This window comes from Pipistrellus hanaki, assembly GCF_964339955.1.
Source record: "Pipistrellus hanaki genome assembly, chromosome: 8".
In the NCBI taxonomy this organism is placed as follows: domain Eukaryota; kingdom Metazoa; phylum Chordata; class Mammalia; order Chiroptera; family Vespertilionidae; genus Pipistrellus; species Pipistrellus hanaki.
The window spans coordinates 58,428,452-58,446,151 of record NC_140510.1 but is presented as its reverse complement, the minus strand read 5'-3'; the positions used below and the strand labels follow the sequence as shown (position 1 = coordinate 58,446,151).

The window sequence follows — 17,700 nt, the reverse complement described above, 5'->3', positions numbered from 1 at the left end:
CCGGCCAACCCCAGCACAGGGCCCTGGCTCTCCCCCTCCCGCAGAAATCACCTGCAGGGCGGGGTTCCTGGCAGGTCCCAGTGCGGGGCCAGGACCTGGGTTCTGAGGGCCTGGCGCCACCCTCTGCAGGCCACCTGGGGAGGCTGTTGGGCTGTTTTGTGCTGGGGGAGCAGCGGAGGGGAACACTGCTCTTTCGATGCCAGGGAGGCCCTGGCGTGTGGGACCAGCAGGAACGGCCTCCCCGGGAGGTCACCAGCCCGAGGCCTTCTAGCCAGGACCTCCAAGGGGAGGAGCTGGGGAGGGGACGTGCTGTTTTGGGGGTTCTGATGAAGAACACCTGATGTCGCAACAGGCATCAGTTTTTGAGGGGAGGGGCGTGAACCTCATTTGATACTAAGGCAAGGTGACCAGACGTCCCGATTTTTAAAACGCCGAGGGACACGGAACAAATTGTTAAAAAGCGGGACTGTCTCGCCAAAAGCGGGGCGTCTGGTCACCTTATACGAAGGCCATTGACTGGGCTGGGCGGGTGGCTTCTGGGCCCACACACGGCTCTGAGCCCGGTGGTCGGGGCTCACCTGGAAGCTTGTGGCAACTATGGAGCTTAGAGTCAGGGTCACAGGTGGGGCGAGGGTGGTGGGCCCAGCCCAGGGCCATCGAGGGAAGGCGAGGCACGGGTGCTCAGGCTGGGCCTGGTGTGAGGGGGAGGCGGGCCTTGTGGGTTGGGGGGAGAAGCACCTTCTCTGGGCTGAGGAAAAGCTGGGGAAGCCAGGACGGGCAGAGCGGTCTAGGGGAGCAGAGACGTGCCAGCTCCCGGGCTCGCCTACCCGTCCGCCAGCTCCTCCCCCCGGGGCCGAGCCTCATCCTCAGGCTGGGGCCCGTGGGGGCAGAGTCCGGGGTGCCTGAGTGAGCGCCACGCCCGGCCCCTGCCTTACCGTCTTCCGTCTTGTCCAGGATGTTCAGGATGTCCGCCAGCTCCAGTGTCAGCTCGTCTGGCTGCTGGGCCACGTACGGGTGCACGCACTGGACCTGGGGGCAGTCTGAAGGGAGGGAGGGGGGAGGGAGGTGGCACATCCTCCTCTCCCACCACCGCCCTGCCCCCACCCAGCCACCTGGGCACGGCCCAGCAGCTCGTAGGGACGTGCTACCTGTCTCGCGGCAACTGGAGAGAGGTCATTTGAGGAAGGGGGCTTGGCTCCAAAGGAAATGAGAGGACAGTGGCTGGGCCTCGGGTAAAACATCACACCCATGAAGGGAGGGACAGGCAGGGGGCTCCTGTTCGAGGCTTCAGAAGGACTTCTTGAACCCAGACGGGGTCCTGAGAGCACGTGTGGGATGCCCAGGACACAGTGGACCCTGTCAGGGCAGCGGCTAGCGGGCAGCTGGGCTGGTGCCGTTTTACATTTTGTATGGTTTCCAGACGACTGGCGACCCCAAAGAACACTGGCGTCCGCCTTCTGGGCCCAGACTCCTCCTGGTTTCCCAGGGGTCAGCGCACTGATATCCCCCACTGGGCGCTGAGCCAGCAGCTGGCTCTTGGGACCATCGCCAGTCAAAGCGGGCATCCTGGAGGCCGCGCAGGCCTCTGGGAACATGGGCCCGGGAAGCATCTGGGGCTGATGCCACGGAGGCCCCTCCTGTCCTGCCCAGCGGTGCCCTGGTCCCAGGGGCCCCTTACCCAGCAGCCGGGACGTGAAGGAAACAAACTTGGTCCTCCGGTTGGGGGCCAGAGAGGTCATCCAGCGCTTCATCTCACTCCTGGGACAGGGAAGAGGACAGATGCCCCAACCGCAGAGCCATGGCCCCACAGAGGTGTGGCGTCGAGCGTCCGGCAAGCCCGCGCCTGTCCCGAGCTTGGCCCCGGGCTCCAGCGGGATGGGTGCCCAGAAACCAGCCAGAGGCTGGGGGGCCTGACAGAACCTCCCCCGGGACTTTACGAGGTCAGCTGGTGAAGGTGAGCCCTGTGCAAACCCCAAAGTTCACTCATGGAAGTGCGCTCGGCAGGGTCAGCTGCCCAGAGGCCATGACCTGTCAGCAGTGTCCGCTGGGGGGGACTGGAGCAAAGAAGGTGAAGGGATTCTCCCAAAGGGGAGGGGGTAGGTGGAGGTGGGCAAAGTGGGGGGGGGGGGGGACGGAAAGGGACTGCTTGGGGTGGTGGGAGCATGATGCCGCGTGCAGAGGGTGTTTTGTTGGATTGTGCACTGGAGACCTGTATGGTTTTGCAAACCCATGTCATCCCAACAAATGTTATAAAAAGAGTCAGCTGGAGAAGGTCAATGCCATGCGGTGGGGACTGGTCCTAGATGGACTGGGTGGCACCTGTGACTCTGGGGTGAGAGGGTGTCTCCCCACATGGATCGCGGATGAGCCTCTCAGAGCCCTGGGCTGCAGGGCAGGTAGCCTGGCTGCTCAGAGGGTGATGAGATGGGCCTCAGGACACACAGCAATGTCTGCCTGGCCCAAGGGTTCTAGAACATCTCATTGGAAAAGAGGGCCCGCCCCCATCTGAGTCCCTGAGGGAACACACGTGTATACACACACGCGCACGCACATGCACACACACACGCAGCAATGTGCTACACCTGACTAACCCGGGACAGAAACGCTCACCACAGGTCTGGGATGGGAGGGACAGGAACTGGGCGGGCTGAGTGCAGAGCCCTGGAGCCGGGCTCCGCCTGGGATGGTGACACGAGGGGGCTTGGCCCAGGGCACTCACTGAGAGGACGCCTTCAGCATGTAGGTGGCCTCCCGGTCGTCCGCGTTCTCCAGCAGCCGCAGAATGAACACGTTGGCCAGCGTCTGGCCCTGGTCCTCCAGCTCCTCCACGCGGAGCAGGCCTCGAGGGGCCGAGTCAAACACCTGGTACTTGTCTCTGGGGACAAGGGTGGCAGGCGGGCATATGGGTCCCGAGGAAGCCTAGGGGTCCCAGGGGACTCCTCACCCTGGCCCCCAGGAGGACCAGCCCCCTCCCCACACCGCCACTCCTCACCCCCATCTTGGGGCCCCGCCTGAACTCCTGTCCGCTCCCCGTCATCTCCTCACCGGCCCCCCCGCCCCACACCCAAACCGCCCCTCTCATGGTGTGGCTGGGGGACTGACACCACCACTCAGCTGCTCTGCTGAGCACTCACTGTGTGTCAGGCACTGAGCTGGCCTCTCCATATCCCTAAAAGCTCATTCAACCGAAGGGGGTCTGAGCCAGAGTTTTACATTAACTTGCCCAAAGGCCCAAGGCTTGACAAGAACGGAGCTGACTTAACCCTGACTGAAAGCCTGAGCTCCATGCACATCTTCCGGCCACCCTGGGCCACAGGGAACCGTCTCCCGTGTGCCCTCCCTGGGCTGCCCCCCACAGCTCACCCCTCCCCACCCCGGGCCAGCAGTGCCCGGTGCTCACCCAGGGATCTGCCGGCAGATGACCAGCAGGTCGTTGAAGAGGAAGAGGTAAATTTCCTGGAAGAGCTTCTTGGTCCGCAGGGTGCGGGAGGTCTTGGGGCCTGACATCTGCTGCAGCTCGCCCTGCTTCAGCAGCCAGCGCGAGTGGGAGATGATGGGCACCGACTGGGCGGGGGAGAGGGGGCATGTGAGGCGGCGGTGCCCACGCCTGCCCGAGGCTCCCCGGGGGCCCTCATTGGAGCAGTGAGCACGAGGAACAGTGTGCAAGGGCTGTGCTGGGCCCAGAGCACACGCAGTGCCCGTGGGAGGAAGGGGTGAGTCCTAGGCAAACGTGGAGGGTGTGTGTGTGTGTTTGTGTGTGTGTGTGTGTCCATGTACGCATGTGCAGCTGTGCCTGTGTGTGCAATTGTGAGTTATCTGTTGCATACGTATCTGTGCGTGCTTCTATATGTATGTGTTAGTGTCTAAGTGTATCTACGTGTAACTCCTGGCTGAGGCTGGTGAGGGGATCACACACACACAGTTGCCCACATGAACACGTGTGTGTGTGTGTGTGTGTGTGTGTGTGTGTGATCCCCTCGCCAGCCTCAGCCGGTGTGATGCAGAGTCAGAGCAGGGGCCAAATTCGGAGGGAGAGGAGAGGGCTGGGTTGTGTGAGGTCCCGGCTTGGTGGCTCAGGCTCCTGGCCCCTGGCTCAGCCTGGCAGGTGAGATATGTAGGGGTCCGCAAGGCCATGTCTGCACCTCGACTGGGGCTCAGCCCCCAAACCCAGCATGACCTCAGGGGCCCTCGGTGGGGGCCCCTGTGTCCCCAGCACCAAAATGCAGGCCCCGAGGTTCACTGATGCCTGAATCCTTATGCAAAGTTGAGGAGAAGGTAGGTAACTTCCCTCGGAATTTCCAATCCTCCAGCTCTAAGAATCCCTGGCAGCTCCCTGTCAGGTACTTGGTGTAAACACACAGGATATGAGAGCAGGCGGCGGCAAGCTCCTTGCCCACCGTCTCTCAGAAGGCAGTTTAGACTAAGGTGACCAGACGTCCCGCTTTTGGCGGGACAGTCCCGATTTTAAACAATTGGTCCCGCGTCCTGTGGTGTTTTGAAAAAGTCCCCAATCTTTAAAAAAATCAGGACTTTTTAAAAACGCCTTGGGAAGCAGGACAAACTGTTTAAAATCGGGACTGTCCCACCAAAAGCGGGACTTCTGGTCACCGTAGTCTAGGCCCATGTGGTGGCCTGGCCACAAGGGGGCTGAGGAGTGCCCTCCAGTCAGGGGCTCAGAGTCGGCTTCTGAGAGGTGACCCTGCACTGAGGCCCGGGGGTGGCCGTTTGAGGATCCTGGTCAGCGATCCAGGCTCCAGACCAACTGGGCTAGATGGGGACACGCAGATGGGTGAGGGCTCACCTTGATCTTAAACTCCATCTTCTTCTGAATGCTGATCATCTGCTCCGTGCGGCTCATTTTCCTGACGCCCTCATTGCATGCTTTTACCACCTGGGACGAAAAGCAGGACACATCAGGCCCCCTGCAGCCTGCTGTCCCCAGCCACTTCCTGCTGCCCCCTCAGGCCCCAGAGGGTCAGACAGTGCACCTCAGCTGGGTGGAGCCCCCTTCTCTAGCATCTTCTGGGACAAAGGCAAAGTGGGAAAACTTGTCAGGCTGTTAGAAAGCAAATTTAAACAATAATATGTCCTTAGTCTAAGGCAGGGGTCCTCAAACTTTTTAAAGTGGGGGCCAGATCACGGTCCCTCAGAGAGTTGGAGGGCCGGACTATATGAACTACTAATTCCTACTGTAACACCTCGGCTGCGCTCACTGCCCAAAAAACCTGGCGGGCCGGATCAGACTCCTCTGCGGGCCGCATGTGGCCCGCGGGCCATAGTTTGAAAACCCCTGGCTTAGTGGATAGAGCGTTGGCTGCGGACTGAAGGGTCCCAGGTTCGATTCCAGTCAAGGGCATGTACCTTGGTTGCGGGCACATCCCCAGTAGGAGGTGTACAGGAGGCAGCTGGATCGATGATTCTCTCTCATCGATGTTTCTAACTCTCTATCCCTCTCTCTTCCTCTCTGTAAAAAATCAATAAAATATATTATAAAAAAAAAATACAATAGTGCGTGCACATGCCTGTGTGGAAAGAGGTCTGGAAGGGCGGGCACCAGCGTGTCAGCAGTGGGTGTGGGATAGCTGGTGTGGTCTTTACCTTCCTCTTGCTTTCGAGCACATTCTGAAATGTTTTATATCGAGCATCAACTGCATTTATACAATAGACAAAAACGTGGTAAAAAAAAAAAGTAGTTTATGAGAAATAGGGGAATAACTTGCGTTACAAGCACAAGGGAGAGGACAGCAGAAAGGAACTGAGGCGGTAGAACGTCGTCTCTGAGCGTAGGGAGACCCCCGAGGGCACGGGGGCCTCTCACAGGCCTCGGTGGTCCCTGGACTCCTCTCCTGTGACCCAGGGCGGCCAGCTGCCTGTGCGGGCTGATCAGGTACGAACGCTCAGAGTGAGCAGAGGGCCTGAAGGATGCCGCCTGACCCACAGGTCACCGCCCTCCCCAACCGCCTGCTCAAGGCCCCCACCTTTCCCCACTCGGAGAAAGCACTGTTCTCTGATATGCAAAGGGGTCAACTGCCAGAGGATTTGTGGGGCCAACTGGTCTGAAAAGCACATAAGGAGAGTTGGGAGAAACTGAAGCATAGTACCCTCCATCTTGCATTAAAAAAAACCTGCTGTTTGAATTCTCTGCTGTTGTTAGATAGCCCCTAGTCCTGTAAACTCGGTCATTATAAATGGTGCCACTTTAAGATAGTCTGTTATTCTGTAAAATGACTTTTGTTTTTTAGTTCAAATAATAGAAAAAGATAAACTTAACTGCCCGATTAATTTAACCTTGCAAGCTAGCCATCTAATGTAATAGACTAATACTGATAATAATTAGGCCAAGTACAAACTCATTATGTATTCAAGGTTACAGCTGCCTGTGACAATAACTCACACAGAGCCCTTTGGAATATCTGCAAACAGAGAGGCTCGAAAAGTATAAATACGGAAAACTTCCTGTATGGTTTGCTCAGAGATTTGAAAAAAGACACAATAAACAACTCCTAATTGATGGGCTCGTTAAGGTGTTGTATCTCATCCGCTGATTTACGAAACAACAAAACCACTGCATTAAGGTCCAAAGTCCTGGTGGCTCAGAATGGCTTCAGGGGTCCTCAAACTTTTTAAAGTGGGGGCCAGATCACGGTCCCTCAGAGAGCTGGAGGGCCGGACTATATGAACTACTAATTCCTACTGTAACACCTCGGCTGCGCTCACTGCCCAAAAAACCTGGCGGGCCGGATCAGACTCCTCTGCGGGCCGCATGTGGCCCGCGGGCCGTAGTTTGAAGACCCCTGGTTAGAACCACCATCAGCCGCTCCCCGAGGCTCTTCCTTTGACGGAGCTGCTGTCTCTGGTACAAGGAGTGGAAAGGACTTCCCAGCACCCATGCTTACCCCGGCGGGGTCTCCGCATGACAGAGTGGCCACCCCGGCCCCACACAGCTGCAAAGAACTGGCCCGCGGCTCTAGCAGACACACCCGAGACAGCAGTTCAGACAAGAGGGAGCCACAGGAGCCCAGCTGGAGAGACCGAGCATCCGAGAGACCGGCACGTGCATGGGCTCCTCCGGCACACGCTCTGCTCTGTGGGCAGCTGCCGGGAGGAAGTGCTCTCTCCAGGGTCCGGAGCAGAGATGGTTTCTCCACTCCCAGGCCTGGCAGGGCCCCTGAGTCCTCTCATAGAGCGAGGGCAGCTGCAGCTGGAGGGACGGGGAAGCCGTGGAGGCAGGGGCTCAGGAGAGCCAGACCAGCCTCTGAGAGTCACAGGAGCGAAGACATGGGAAACAGGCAAGGACAAGCGTGGGGTTGCTCAGGGCCCAGACGCCTGCACGAGGGAGCTGCCGAGGTGCCCCAGGCCTGTGGGTGGCGCAGAGAACGGCATGGGGAGAGCGCCGGGCGGGCAGCTGCCGAGGCCACCCCGCACGTCATCAACAGTCGGGGTGGAGAAGGAAGACAGCTCACTCTCTGCGCTGGGCACACCTGACCCAGGGACTCTTCTGGATTCCAAAGCCAAATACTAAAATGAATATTCATCTTCCAAAGACACACCGGCATGTGAGGGAGCAGGAGCAGGAGGGCGGGTGTGGACGAGGAAGCAATTTATTGGGAAAAACAGAGAGAACGCATGCTCACCTGTTCCAGCTCTTTGTGGGCGTCCAAGGCAGTGCATTCCCGCTCAGACCGCTCCTCCACTCTCTTCAGGATGTTCTGAGCACAGGAGAGTCGGCATGAATTCTCATAACGGCCATTCCTCCCCTGTCTGCCCCGCCCTCCCTTTGCAGTGGCGGCCACATTGCTGCACCAGTCCGCACAGCCTCTTGTTGCTGTGACATCCATGAACAACAGAGGTGACAACAGAGAGCAGAACCCTCAGCGGGACTGGGGGCCGAGCATCCTGACTCAAAGCCTTGCCTGGCTCTAACCTGGTAACCACGAGTCAGTCTCCTATGAGGATTAACCCTGAGGGCCAATCCAGAACCTGACACCTCTCTGCACAGCAAACATCAACGCAAAGGAGGTGACCATGTGCTGGTGGGGAGGCAGGTGCTGGCGGGAGGGGAGTGGCCATTTCACTGTCCTCACAGCCATGACCACTTCCTGGCTGTGTGTGTGCTGATCTCTCCTTCCCAAGCTCCTTGGAAGAGGTGAGCCCCCTGCTGCTTGGCACACAGTAGGCGTTTAATTAGGATTGGTGGAGCAGGCTCCCTAGAAAGCCAGCAGAGACCTGACTGCCCGAAGGAAACAGATGTGCAGCGGCAGTATACACAAGCCCGGCCCGCCTGCCTGCGGGGTGGGAGAGGCGGTACCTGCACCAACAGCTTGAGGCGTGTGATCCTCTGGAAAGGCAGGATGAGGAAGGAGGAGAGGGGCAGCCCCCTGCACTTGGGGTCGAGCTCCAGCTGCGCGATCAGCTCCCGGAAGGCCGCCTTCTCCTGGCTGGGGGCACAGACACAGGAGTAAGCCTCTGGCTCCCCACCCACAGCCTCAGAGGTACCGGACAGCCCAGGGGCTCCCAACGCCCATTGCTTGATTGACTGATTCATTTTCATGTAAAGTAGCGGCTTCACATGCCTGGCCCAAGGAGACTTGGCCGAATATGCTGCGTGTGGGAGGGCAAGTCTGTGAGTCAGAGGCACAGCCGATGGTTTGCCCAGCAGGAACCCGTGGCGAGGTAAACCCACGTAGTGACAGGAACAGGCAGCAGCTGGAGGCAACCGCCAGGAGCCTGCCCTCTTCCTGCCAGGCGGAGGCTCCTCATCTGCGGATGGGCTCAGCCCGGGGCCGGCCGGGTCCACAGCTGGCCCGCAGCTGGCTCAGCCCAGAAACTGCCGCTGGAGTTAGACACGGGCCCTCACGTCAGCAGGGACACGGGGCCTCTGCCCAGACAGTCTGCTCTTGCAGCCACGCCAGTGCACTCGAGGGCACTGTGATACCTGGATTCCTGTCCTTCTGTATGCCTGTCTTCTCAGGTCGGTTCTCAAAGCTGGCTTCCGAGTCCCTCCAATCCCAAACATAAAACACTCCCCCTCCCTGAACACTCCAGCTTTAAAACATCCACAGGGGATGACAGGGTTTGACAGGCCCAGGGAAGTAAGTGTGGCAATCACATGTCACTACGTGGGAAATTCTTGCATGCCCCATCTAAGAACACATCCCTGGTTACACTGCCATGACGCCCAACACAGAAATGCAAAGGACTTAAAAGAGGCAAGCTGAGCCCTAGCTGGTTTGGCTCAGTGGGTAGAGCGTCGGCCTGCAGACTGAAGAATCCTGGGTTCATTTCCCAGTCAGAGCACAGGCCCAGTTTGCAGGCTTGATCCCCAGTGCGGGGTGTGCAGGAGGCGGCCGATCAATGATTCTCATTATTGATGTTCCCACCTCTTTCTCCCTCTCCCTTTCTCTTTGAAATCAATATATATATATTAAAAGGCAAGTTGACTGAAAAAGTATCTTGTCAACTGAAATTCCAAGAAAGTTTCCTAAATGGGTAGATTAGCAAGAAATTCAAGGGCATTGCTGGGTAGCTACCAACGAGACTTCCTCCTGCCTATCTTTGTTTTGTCTCTAGTTAATCTTGATTTCCTGCCATTCTGGCCTCAAGCTGTCCTCTTGGCCTCAAACTCCCTTTTCTACACCCGAGCTCTGCACGGCTGACCATCTCAGGATCAATATTTCTCTAGTGACATGGAACCCCTCCTCCCCCACCCCCCTTCCCGGGAAAGCCAAGGTCCAAGGGCCAGGGCTCTGTGTCCCCGTGAAGTATGGCCCGCGGCCGCGCACTCACAGCAGCTGCTTGTAGGTCCTCTCCTGGTAGGTCTGGTTGCTGACGTAGGTGATGTAGACCGAGAAGTGGTTGGCTGCATAATGGTGCACGATGTCACACACGTCCGAGATGACAATGTTCTCCTCCATCCGGCGCTCCAGCTCCAGGAGGAACCTGCAGAAGGCAGCGGTGGGGTTAAGGGGGCCTGGGTGGAAACTCAAAACACACCTTCGCCATTGGGTCTTCCCCGGACAAACCAACAAACACTATGAGATGAGATCCCAATGCCGGTGGCACAGCTGATAACATCAAGGAATTACTGTCTAGTTTTTTAGGTGGAAATAGCATTAGGACTACAGTATTATTGAGAAAGAGAGAGAGAGAGAGAGAGAGAGGGGGGGGGGGGACCTTATCTTTAAGACGTATACTGATAGACTTACAGGTGAAATGAAATGATGACAAGGATTTCTATCAGCCCAGCTGGCATTGCTCAGTGGTTGAACATCGACTTATGAACCAGGAGGTCATAGTTCGATTCCCGGTCAGGGCATATGCCCGGGTTGTGTGGGGTGTGCAGGAGGCAGCCAATCAACGAACCGCTCTCATCATTGATGTTTCTATCTCTCCCTCTTCCTTTCTCTCTGAAATCAATTTAAAATTTTTTTTTTTAAGGATTTGTATCAGATCCCCTGGGTGTCAGGCAGGGGTGGGGACATGCTGAATCTAGGTGCTGAAGTACGGGCTCGCTACAGGGGTGTCTCTATTCCGCATGTTTGGAATCTTTCCTAAAAAAATATAAAGAAATGCATAAATAAAAAGACCCTTCTCCTTCCAGCGAAGGTGAAGCAGCTGAGGCTGAGGGCATCGCACAGCTGTTTGGGCCGAGGGCTCTCGGCCTCCCACACCCTGTGCAAACGGAAAGGTGAGGCATCAGTGCTGGGCAGGGACCTGCTCGGGGTCACCGGGAACCAGCAGCTCTTTCACACCTGGACGCTCGGGTTGGACCACATGATCCAAAGCCGAGTTCTTCACTTTTCTCTGTAAAACTCCATGGCCTGCAGTGAAAATGGTAAGTGGTTCTTTTACCCTAGCAATAGGATTGGAGTTCATTCTTCTTTGCAGAAATCAGTTGGTAGATGCCTGCTCCTCCCCGCTAAGCATGTCCCATCCTTCCTAGGGGCTGAGATATAATCACAGTTCTGGGAAACACTGCTAAACGGGCAAACACCCTCCCATGGGTGAGGTGGAGGCACTAACCGAAGGCTGCGCTCCACATGGCTCCGAGGGTCTAACCCCACAGGCACCAGGCAGGGGTTATGACTCTGTCAGCATAAAGAACAGCTTACACAGACACCCTGACCTGCCAGGACACCACCGCACACCCTCCTGACTTGGGATGCACAGACACTTGTGCTCATGGAAGGACCTACAGCCACAGTCCAGGGGGACGTGATTGATTGCCCTGCTAGGAGGGAGGCGGATCTTTGGATTAAATTATTTATTCCTGTCCTATCATAGAAAATTCCAAGCCTACAGAAGTAGAGAAGCCCAGGTAAGGAGCACTGGCCACTTGCTCCAGCTGCCCCTGGCGAGAGGGCAGGGTGCTCACCGTTGGCTGACGGCCATGACGTCCAGGACGTTGGAGAAGAGGATGTGTGCCTCGGACGGGTGCAGGATCTTCTTCAGCCGCTCGTTCTCCATGAAGTGGGACACGAGCAGGTTCAGGCTTTTGTAGTAGGAGGCCTCAGAGGTGACCAGCTCGAACATGGCCTTCACCAGAGACACAGGGAGGAGGAGACAAGAGACAGTGGTGGGACTCAGTAAGGAAAAACACCAATCGCCAAAACTGGTTTGGCTCAGTAGATAGAGCATGGGCCTGCGGACTGAAAGGTCCTGGGTTCAATTCTGGTCAAGGGCATGTACCTTGGTTGTGGGCACATCCCCAGTAGGGGATGTACAAGGGGCAGCTGATCGATGATTCTCTCTCATAGATGTTTCTAACTCTCTATCCCTCTCTTTTCCTCTCTGTAAAAAATCAATAAAAACATATTTAGCCGAAACCGGTTTGGCTCAATGGATAGAGCGTCGGCCTGCGAACTGAAAGGTCCTGGGTTCGATTCCCGTCAAGGGCATGTACCTTGGTTGCAGGCACATCCCCAGTAGGGGATGTACAAGAGGCAGCTGATCGATGATTCTCTCTCATCGATGTTTCTAACTCTCTATCCCTCTCTCTTTCTCTCTGTAAAAAAAAAAAAAAAAAAAAAAAAATCAATAAAATATATTAAAAAAAAACATTTTTTTTTTTTTTTAAAAAAGAAAAAACACCAATCAACCAACCAGTCAACAAACCAACAAACATCTATACATATAAAAGGCTAATATGGTAAGTGTCCGAACAGTTGCTATGACATGCACTGACCACCAGGGGGCAGACACTCAACACAGGAGCTGCTGTTATGTGCACTGGCCATTTACAGAGAAACGGCACCATGGACCTGGCACTGACAAAGCAACACTTGGCTTCCTCCAAGTGGGACACAGGCCCTGTCACCATTCCGGAGCGACACCTCACTAAATCGCAGCTGACACTGCTGAGACCCCATGGCACAAAATGCAGCCCACAGCCCAGCCCAGCCCAGAAATGGTTGCTGTGGGCGCTGGGCAATGACGTCCCTAGCAACGTCCACTTCCTCTCCCTAGCGACTAGTCTCCTTGGTGTTTCTTCAGTCCAGGAACACAACTTGCTTTATAGCCAGGTGGAAATATTTTACACTTTAACCAAGTGTCTGAAGCGTTTTTCTGTGCCTCATCTCATTTGATCCTCACAGAAGTCCTGGAGTAGGTAGATAGGAGACTCAATGGAATCCTATTTTCTTTTCATTAGCCCAAAAAGCAGAGATTTAGAAAGCTTAGAAACTTGATCCCACCAAAAAGAAGTAAGAAATGGTGGACCTTAAAAATGACTGCAGGTTTTTGCACTGTACAGAATATGGTCAAACACTGCTGCAGTTAAATATTTTACCCTTTGTTCTCCCTGTGTGATCTACAATAATAATCTGCTTTGTGTTGATATTTACTGCTGTGTTGCTGACAATTACCTGAAAGAGAAGTTGGGTGTTTCACTGGGCTGAAAAAAGCTTAGCTAAATCAGAAAGCAGATCTAATTAAGCATATATATATATATATATATATATATATATATATGGCTCTCGCTGGTGCCAATTGCATGCGTGTGTTTCTGTCATTGTTGATTGTGAATTTAGTTGACAGTTCTATTATAGAGAAAGGGCAAATACCGATATTAAAATATTTCTTCTAATTAATTTCCTTTCAATGTGCAAGAATTCGAGCACGGGGCCTCTAGTATCTATATAAAACACATTGACACAGATAGCCAGAGGGAGAGGGGGTAAGGGGTAGGTAGAGGTGGGCAAAAGAGGGGAAAATGGGGCTGGAAAGAGACTGCTTTGGGCAATGGGCTCACAATGCAGTGTAAAGAGGAGTTTACTGAGTTGTACACTTGAAATCTGTATGGTTTTATGAACCAATGCCACCTCAATAAACTCAACTTTTAAAAAAAAGGAGACAGTGGTTACCACTGCAGACTGCACCCTCAGGAGAGTGCCCACCTGGTTTTCAGACAGACACCCAGGGGCTTGGCCAGGGTCTCCAAAGGGAAAATGAGTGCTGATGCCCAGGGCCAGTGGAGGGAGGTGAGAAAGTCAACCTCTGCCATCATCCAGGGGTGGCCACCAATCACAGACCCTGAGCCACCAGCAGCGGTGGGAGCCGTCCCCACCCCCCAGGTCCATGGCATCTGCTGCCGACCTGAGACAGTGACAGTGAGAAGAGGTGCTGAAGCAGGCCCTGGCCACAACACGCAGGCTGTACTGACCAAAGAGCTGCGGGCCCAGCACTGAGCGAGGACCCACCCACCCTCCGCTCTGCCAGCATCCGCCCAGGGCCCAGCCCATGTCTCACTCCCTCAAGCCCTGCCTGGCAAGACGAGACTAGAGGGGCTGAGCCTGAATCACGGCTAACTGGTATCAGCTGAGCCCATTTCCCACAACACTCACCCCCTCTTTCTCTGTTTATAGGCGATTAGTCATCTGGAATTTGTTTTCCCGGGTGTTTTGTCTTCATTTTATATGTCAAAGTATTTGCCACATCAATAAAGTTGTTTTTTCCTTATCAGTATTATTTTTATTCTCAATCATTCAAGACTTTCCATGGCAGCATGGAGCTGACAGGGATCCAGGCCCTGCTCTTTCTTCATTCATTCATTCATTCATTCACTCACTCACTCATTCATCCATTTGTTGCAGATTTACTGAGCATGACTGGGGGGTAAGCGCCGACCTTCAGTGAACACCGCAAACTCACTGCAGCCATGAAGCTGACACCCAGGGGAGGGGGCCAGGCAGAGAGGAGGACCAGGCACCGGGGCAGGAGGAGAGCAGAGGAAGAATGTGTGTGAGTGAGAGTGATGTGTGTCGCCTGCTACAGGGAAGCCCCCCTGGATGAAACAGGCACCTATGACCCAATCCCAGGGCCCTCTGTCCCCACCATCAGGCTCACACCTCTCTGCGGGGCTCATGCATGATGGCTGTCTCCAAGGAACACTCAGCTAGGCTGACCTGAATTTTATGAATCACGGCTGGGTCACCCAGGGGTGCTCTTAGCACCCGACTATTCCAGTCATCACATCACTCCTGGTACGTCCCACCCCTGCGGCGGCAGAGCCCACTCCCGTGTGGCGTCTTTGCGAAGGGCAGGTCCTCAGTGTTAGTGGGCCACAGGTCAACGCGGCCATTCCCTCAGAGGGGTCAGCCCAGGTCATGTGCCGTCAGCGAGGGCTGTGGTGGGCCTGGTGTCCCCCAGGGGCCTCAGAGCAGCAGAGTGTCCCAGGCCTTGGCCTTGCCGTCGGCCAGACCTCTGCTGTGAGGGGGAATGGCTTCGCCCGCGGAGCCCCAGGTCCCAGCAGGAAGTGCTCAGCCTGGAGCAGGCCCATCTCAGAGCACCCGCAGAGCTGTCGGGTCACTATGGGTCCAACCTCGGGGCGTTGCCTTCTCAGGACCACGCTCCGTGGATGGTGCCCCAGTCAGGGAGGGCCTGGCCGAGGACGTGGCACTGGGGCTGCGTCCCACCTTCGGCAAGAAGGCCCATCCCAGGGGCGCCCGTGCAGGGAAGGCGTGAGGGCTCCAGGAGGAGGCGGCCAGTGAGGCGGCGGGGCTGGCCCCAGGCCCCTGGAAGGTGTCAAGTGGGGATCAACAGGCTGCCGGGAACATGTTGCGTAACATGTTGAGCCCGTGCCCTCTGTGGCCTGGGCCAGAGACACAGCCTGTGCCCACAGGGCCACGGGGGCTGCTGCCTGGGCTCTGAAGCCATGCCCACCCCCCACAGGCCTCCCCTGCCACACTCAGGAGGCACTAGAACATATTTTTTTCCAGTAAATTTAGATTTCCCTCCAAAGGAAGGAAGCAGCACACCAGAGAAATCACTGGCGCTCAGCTGCAGGGTGAGCTTCAGGCAGGAGGCATCTCCCTCCTCGGGGACTGCAGACCGGGCTGGCACCACAGCAGCTGCCCGGAGACACCCACAGGTGTGCAGAGCCAGGATTTCCGCGCCCCCGTCCCACAACACACACACACACACACACACACACACACACACGGCAGCACAGCACTGGGGTCCGCCTGGGGTTCAGAGGCCTCAGGCAGCCTCCGGACTGGCAGCCTACCAGCAAGGGGGGTGATAGAGGAAGCAGGGATGGGGAGACCGCCTGGAGGAAAATAACCTGCTTCTGACCCAGGAGGGCCGACTGCCAGCCCCAAAGCAGAGCCCTGGTCCTTAGGAACGTGGGTGACTGACCCAGAATTGCCTGTGAGCTGACACAGTTTGGCTGTGTTGTATTTCCCCGTGGGCCCGGCTGTCACATGGGGACAACTACCTCCTGGCATTGCTGTGGGACTAGGGATCGCATGTTAAATGTAAGCCACACATGAAAGCATTGGGGTGCCCAGTGCATGCCACACACCACCAGCAGCCCAAACCCAAGCCTTAGCAAGCTCCCACAGCTGAGCGCCAACTGCTATGTTTGCGCAAGGTGATCTGGTTAATGAGTCACAAAAAAGTACATAGTAAAAAAGTTTCAGTTTTAAAAGACACAGGTGTGCACAGCAGCAGAAGTGCCAGTTAAAAGCACAACGAGATACCATCGGGGACGTGGCACATCGGTCACGATAAACTCCCTGGAGGACAGTATAGGGAGGAGCCAGCACCCTCACACACGGCTAAAGTGTGAAGGTAAGTTGGCTGTATCTCCTCAAAATTTTAAAAACATGTAATCTTCAAACCAACAATTCCCCCTAGCATTCCCCACGGTATAGGTCTCAGCATCTTATTATTATACTACAAATAATGCTGCAACGAACACTTATTGCAATTGTCCAGCAACATCATAAACCATGGTTCCTCATAAAGCTACCAAGAGAGAGAAAGGGAAGACGGAGGAGGAGGAAGAAGAGGAGGAGGAGGAGGGGAGAGAAAAAAGAGTGAGGTTCTCGACTCAGACTGACATGGCAAGATTTAGAACAACGTACATAGTATTTCACCGCACGCGCGCGCTCGGGCCCTGACCAGGCTGGGGGTGGGGAGACTCCCCTTCACGATAAATGTGTGCTCTTTTTGAACCTTATATCAGTGCATCAAATACTTACCCAAAGGCTTCAACCTTAAAAACGACAAAGGCGCCGACACCGGTTTGGCTCAATGGATAGAGCGTCGGCTTGGGGACTGAAAGGACACGGGTTCGATTCCGGTCAAGGGCATGTACCTTGGTTGCGGGCATATCCCGAGTAGGGGGTGTGCAAGAGGCAGCTGATCGATGACTCTCTCTCATTGATGTTTCTAACTCTGTATCTCTCTCCCTTCCTCTCTGTACAAAATCAATAAAATATATTTAAAAAAACCCAACCAAACAAACAAAAAAAAACAACAACAAATGCTAACACTGTCACTTTGTTAAATTGTTATAGTGTCTCTGCCTGGAGTCATAGGTGCTTGCTTCCTGGTGAAACCCAACAGGAGCTCTCTGGGGTTCGGGGCGATGGCTACTGTCCACCTTAAGTTAAGGTGCAAACACCCCTGTTCCCTCCCAATGTGGATTAATTTGCTGAATTGTCCCAAAGAGACAAATACATGATTTAGTGAGGGTTGCTAAATAAAATAACAATCACAATTTAATTTTTGATGAAAATTCTCAGTAACTTCCTTCTAACCGGGATAGTTTTCTTTTGGAAAAAAGAAAAAGGAAATAGATTTAAGTTCTACGCTGTGAAAATAAGTTGACAAGCAATGGAAACGCAGCCCTGATGTCAGAGGCCGCGGGGACAGAGGGTGAGTTGTACCCTAACTGGCCAGCTCCCCTGGGGAGACCCAGGGGCACCCCGCGCAGGTCTCCTCCCTTCTGGCCCCCGGCGGGGCGAAGCTGGAGTCTGGGCCTGTTGGGGCTGTGCTGCCACACTGTCAGCTGGGCAGGACACCCCACGTGAGTGTATGTGTGTCCCTGTTTTCTTGGAGACGCTCAAAATATTCCCTGCTCATTTTTCAAAATCTACACACCCCGCTCCCCAGACCAGGGCTGTGGCGAGCCGTCCAGGGCTGGTGAGGATGCACCTCGAATGAGAATGCCTATGTGAACTGAACCCGACGGGCAACTGGGACCGGGAAAGATGTGGCCTAAGGAGCACCGTGCAGCCCGAGCCCTGGCCTCCCACTTTGGAAACTACCTCGAAACAACCTATGATACGAGCTACAACAACAAAATGCCACTTTCAACCCACAAATTTAAGGGAGAGCCTCGCTGGTTCCCAGGACATCAGCCTGAGCTGGGTCCTCCTGGTACAAATGCACAGGACAGACCACGTAGACGAG

General features: G+C 55.3%; 1 protein-coding gene across 2 annotated transcripts in view; it reads right to left on the bottom strand.

Annotated features, from left to right (window-relative positions):
• NGEF (neuronal guanine nucleotide exchange factor) overlaps positions 1 to 17,700 on the bottom strand; it is a 92,845-nt gene that overhangs the window by 1,445 nt on the left and 73,700 nt on the right. For both annotated transcript variants that reach the window (XM_084891815.1, XM_084891816.1), the window contains 9 exons: positions 11,375 to 11,535; positions 9,787 to 9,939; positions 8,309 to 8,438; positions 7,635 to 7,709; positions 4,802 to 4,891; positions 3,401 to 3,564; positions 2,720 to 2,875; positions 1,679 to 1,758; positions 936 to 1,040 (listed from right to left, as the gene is read on the bottom strand). In XM_084891815.1, the coding sequence (XP_084747941.1) occupies positions 936 to 1,040; positions 1,679 to 1,758; positions 2,720 to 2,875; positions 3,401 to 3,564; positions 4,802 to 4,891; positions 7,635 to 7,709; positions 8,309 to 8,438; positions 9,787 to 9,939; positions 11,375 to 11,535 (1,114 nt within the window). The remainder of the gene's footprint in view (positions 1 to 935; positions 1,041 to 1,678; positions 1,759 to 2,719; positions 2,876 to 3,400; positions 3,565 to 4,801; positions 4,892 to 7,634; positions 7,710 to 8,308; positions 8,439 to 9,786; positions 9,940 to 11,374; positions 11,536 to 17,700) is intronic.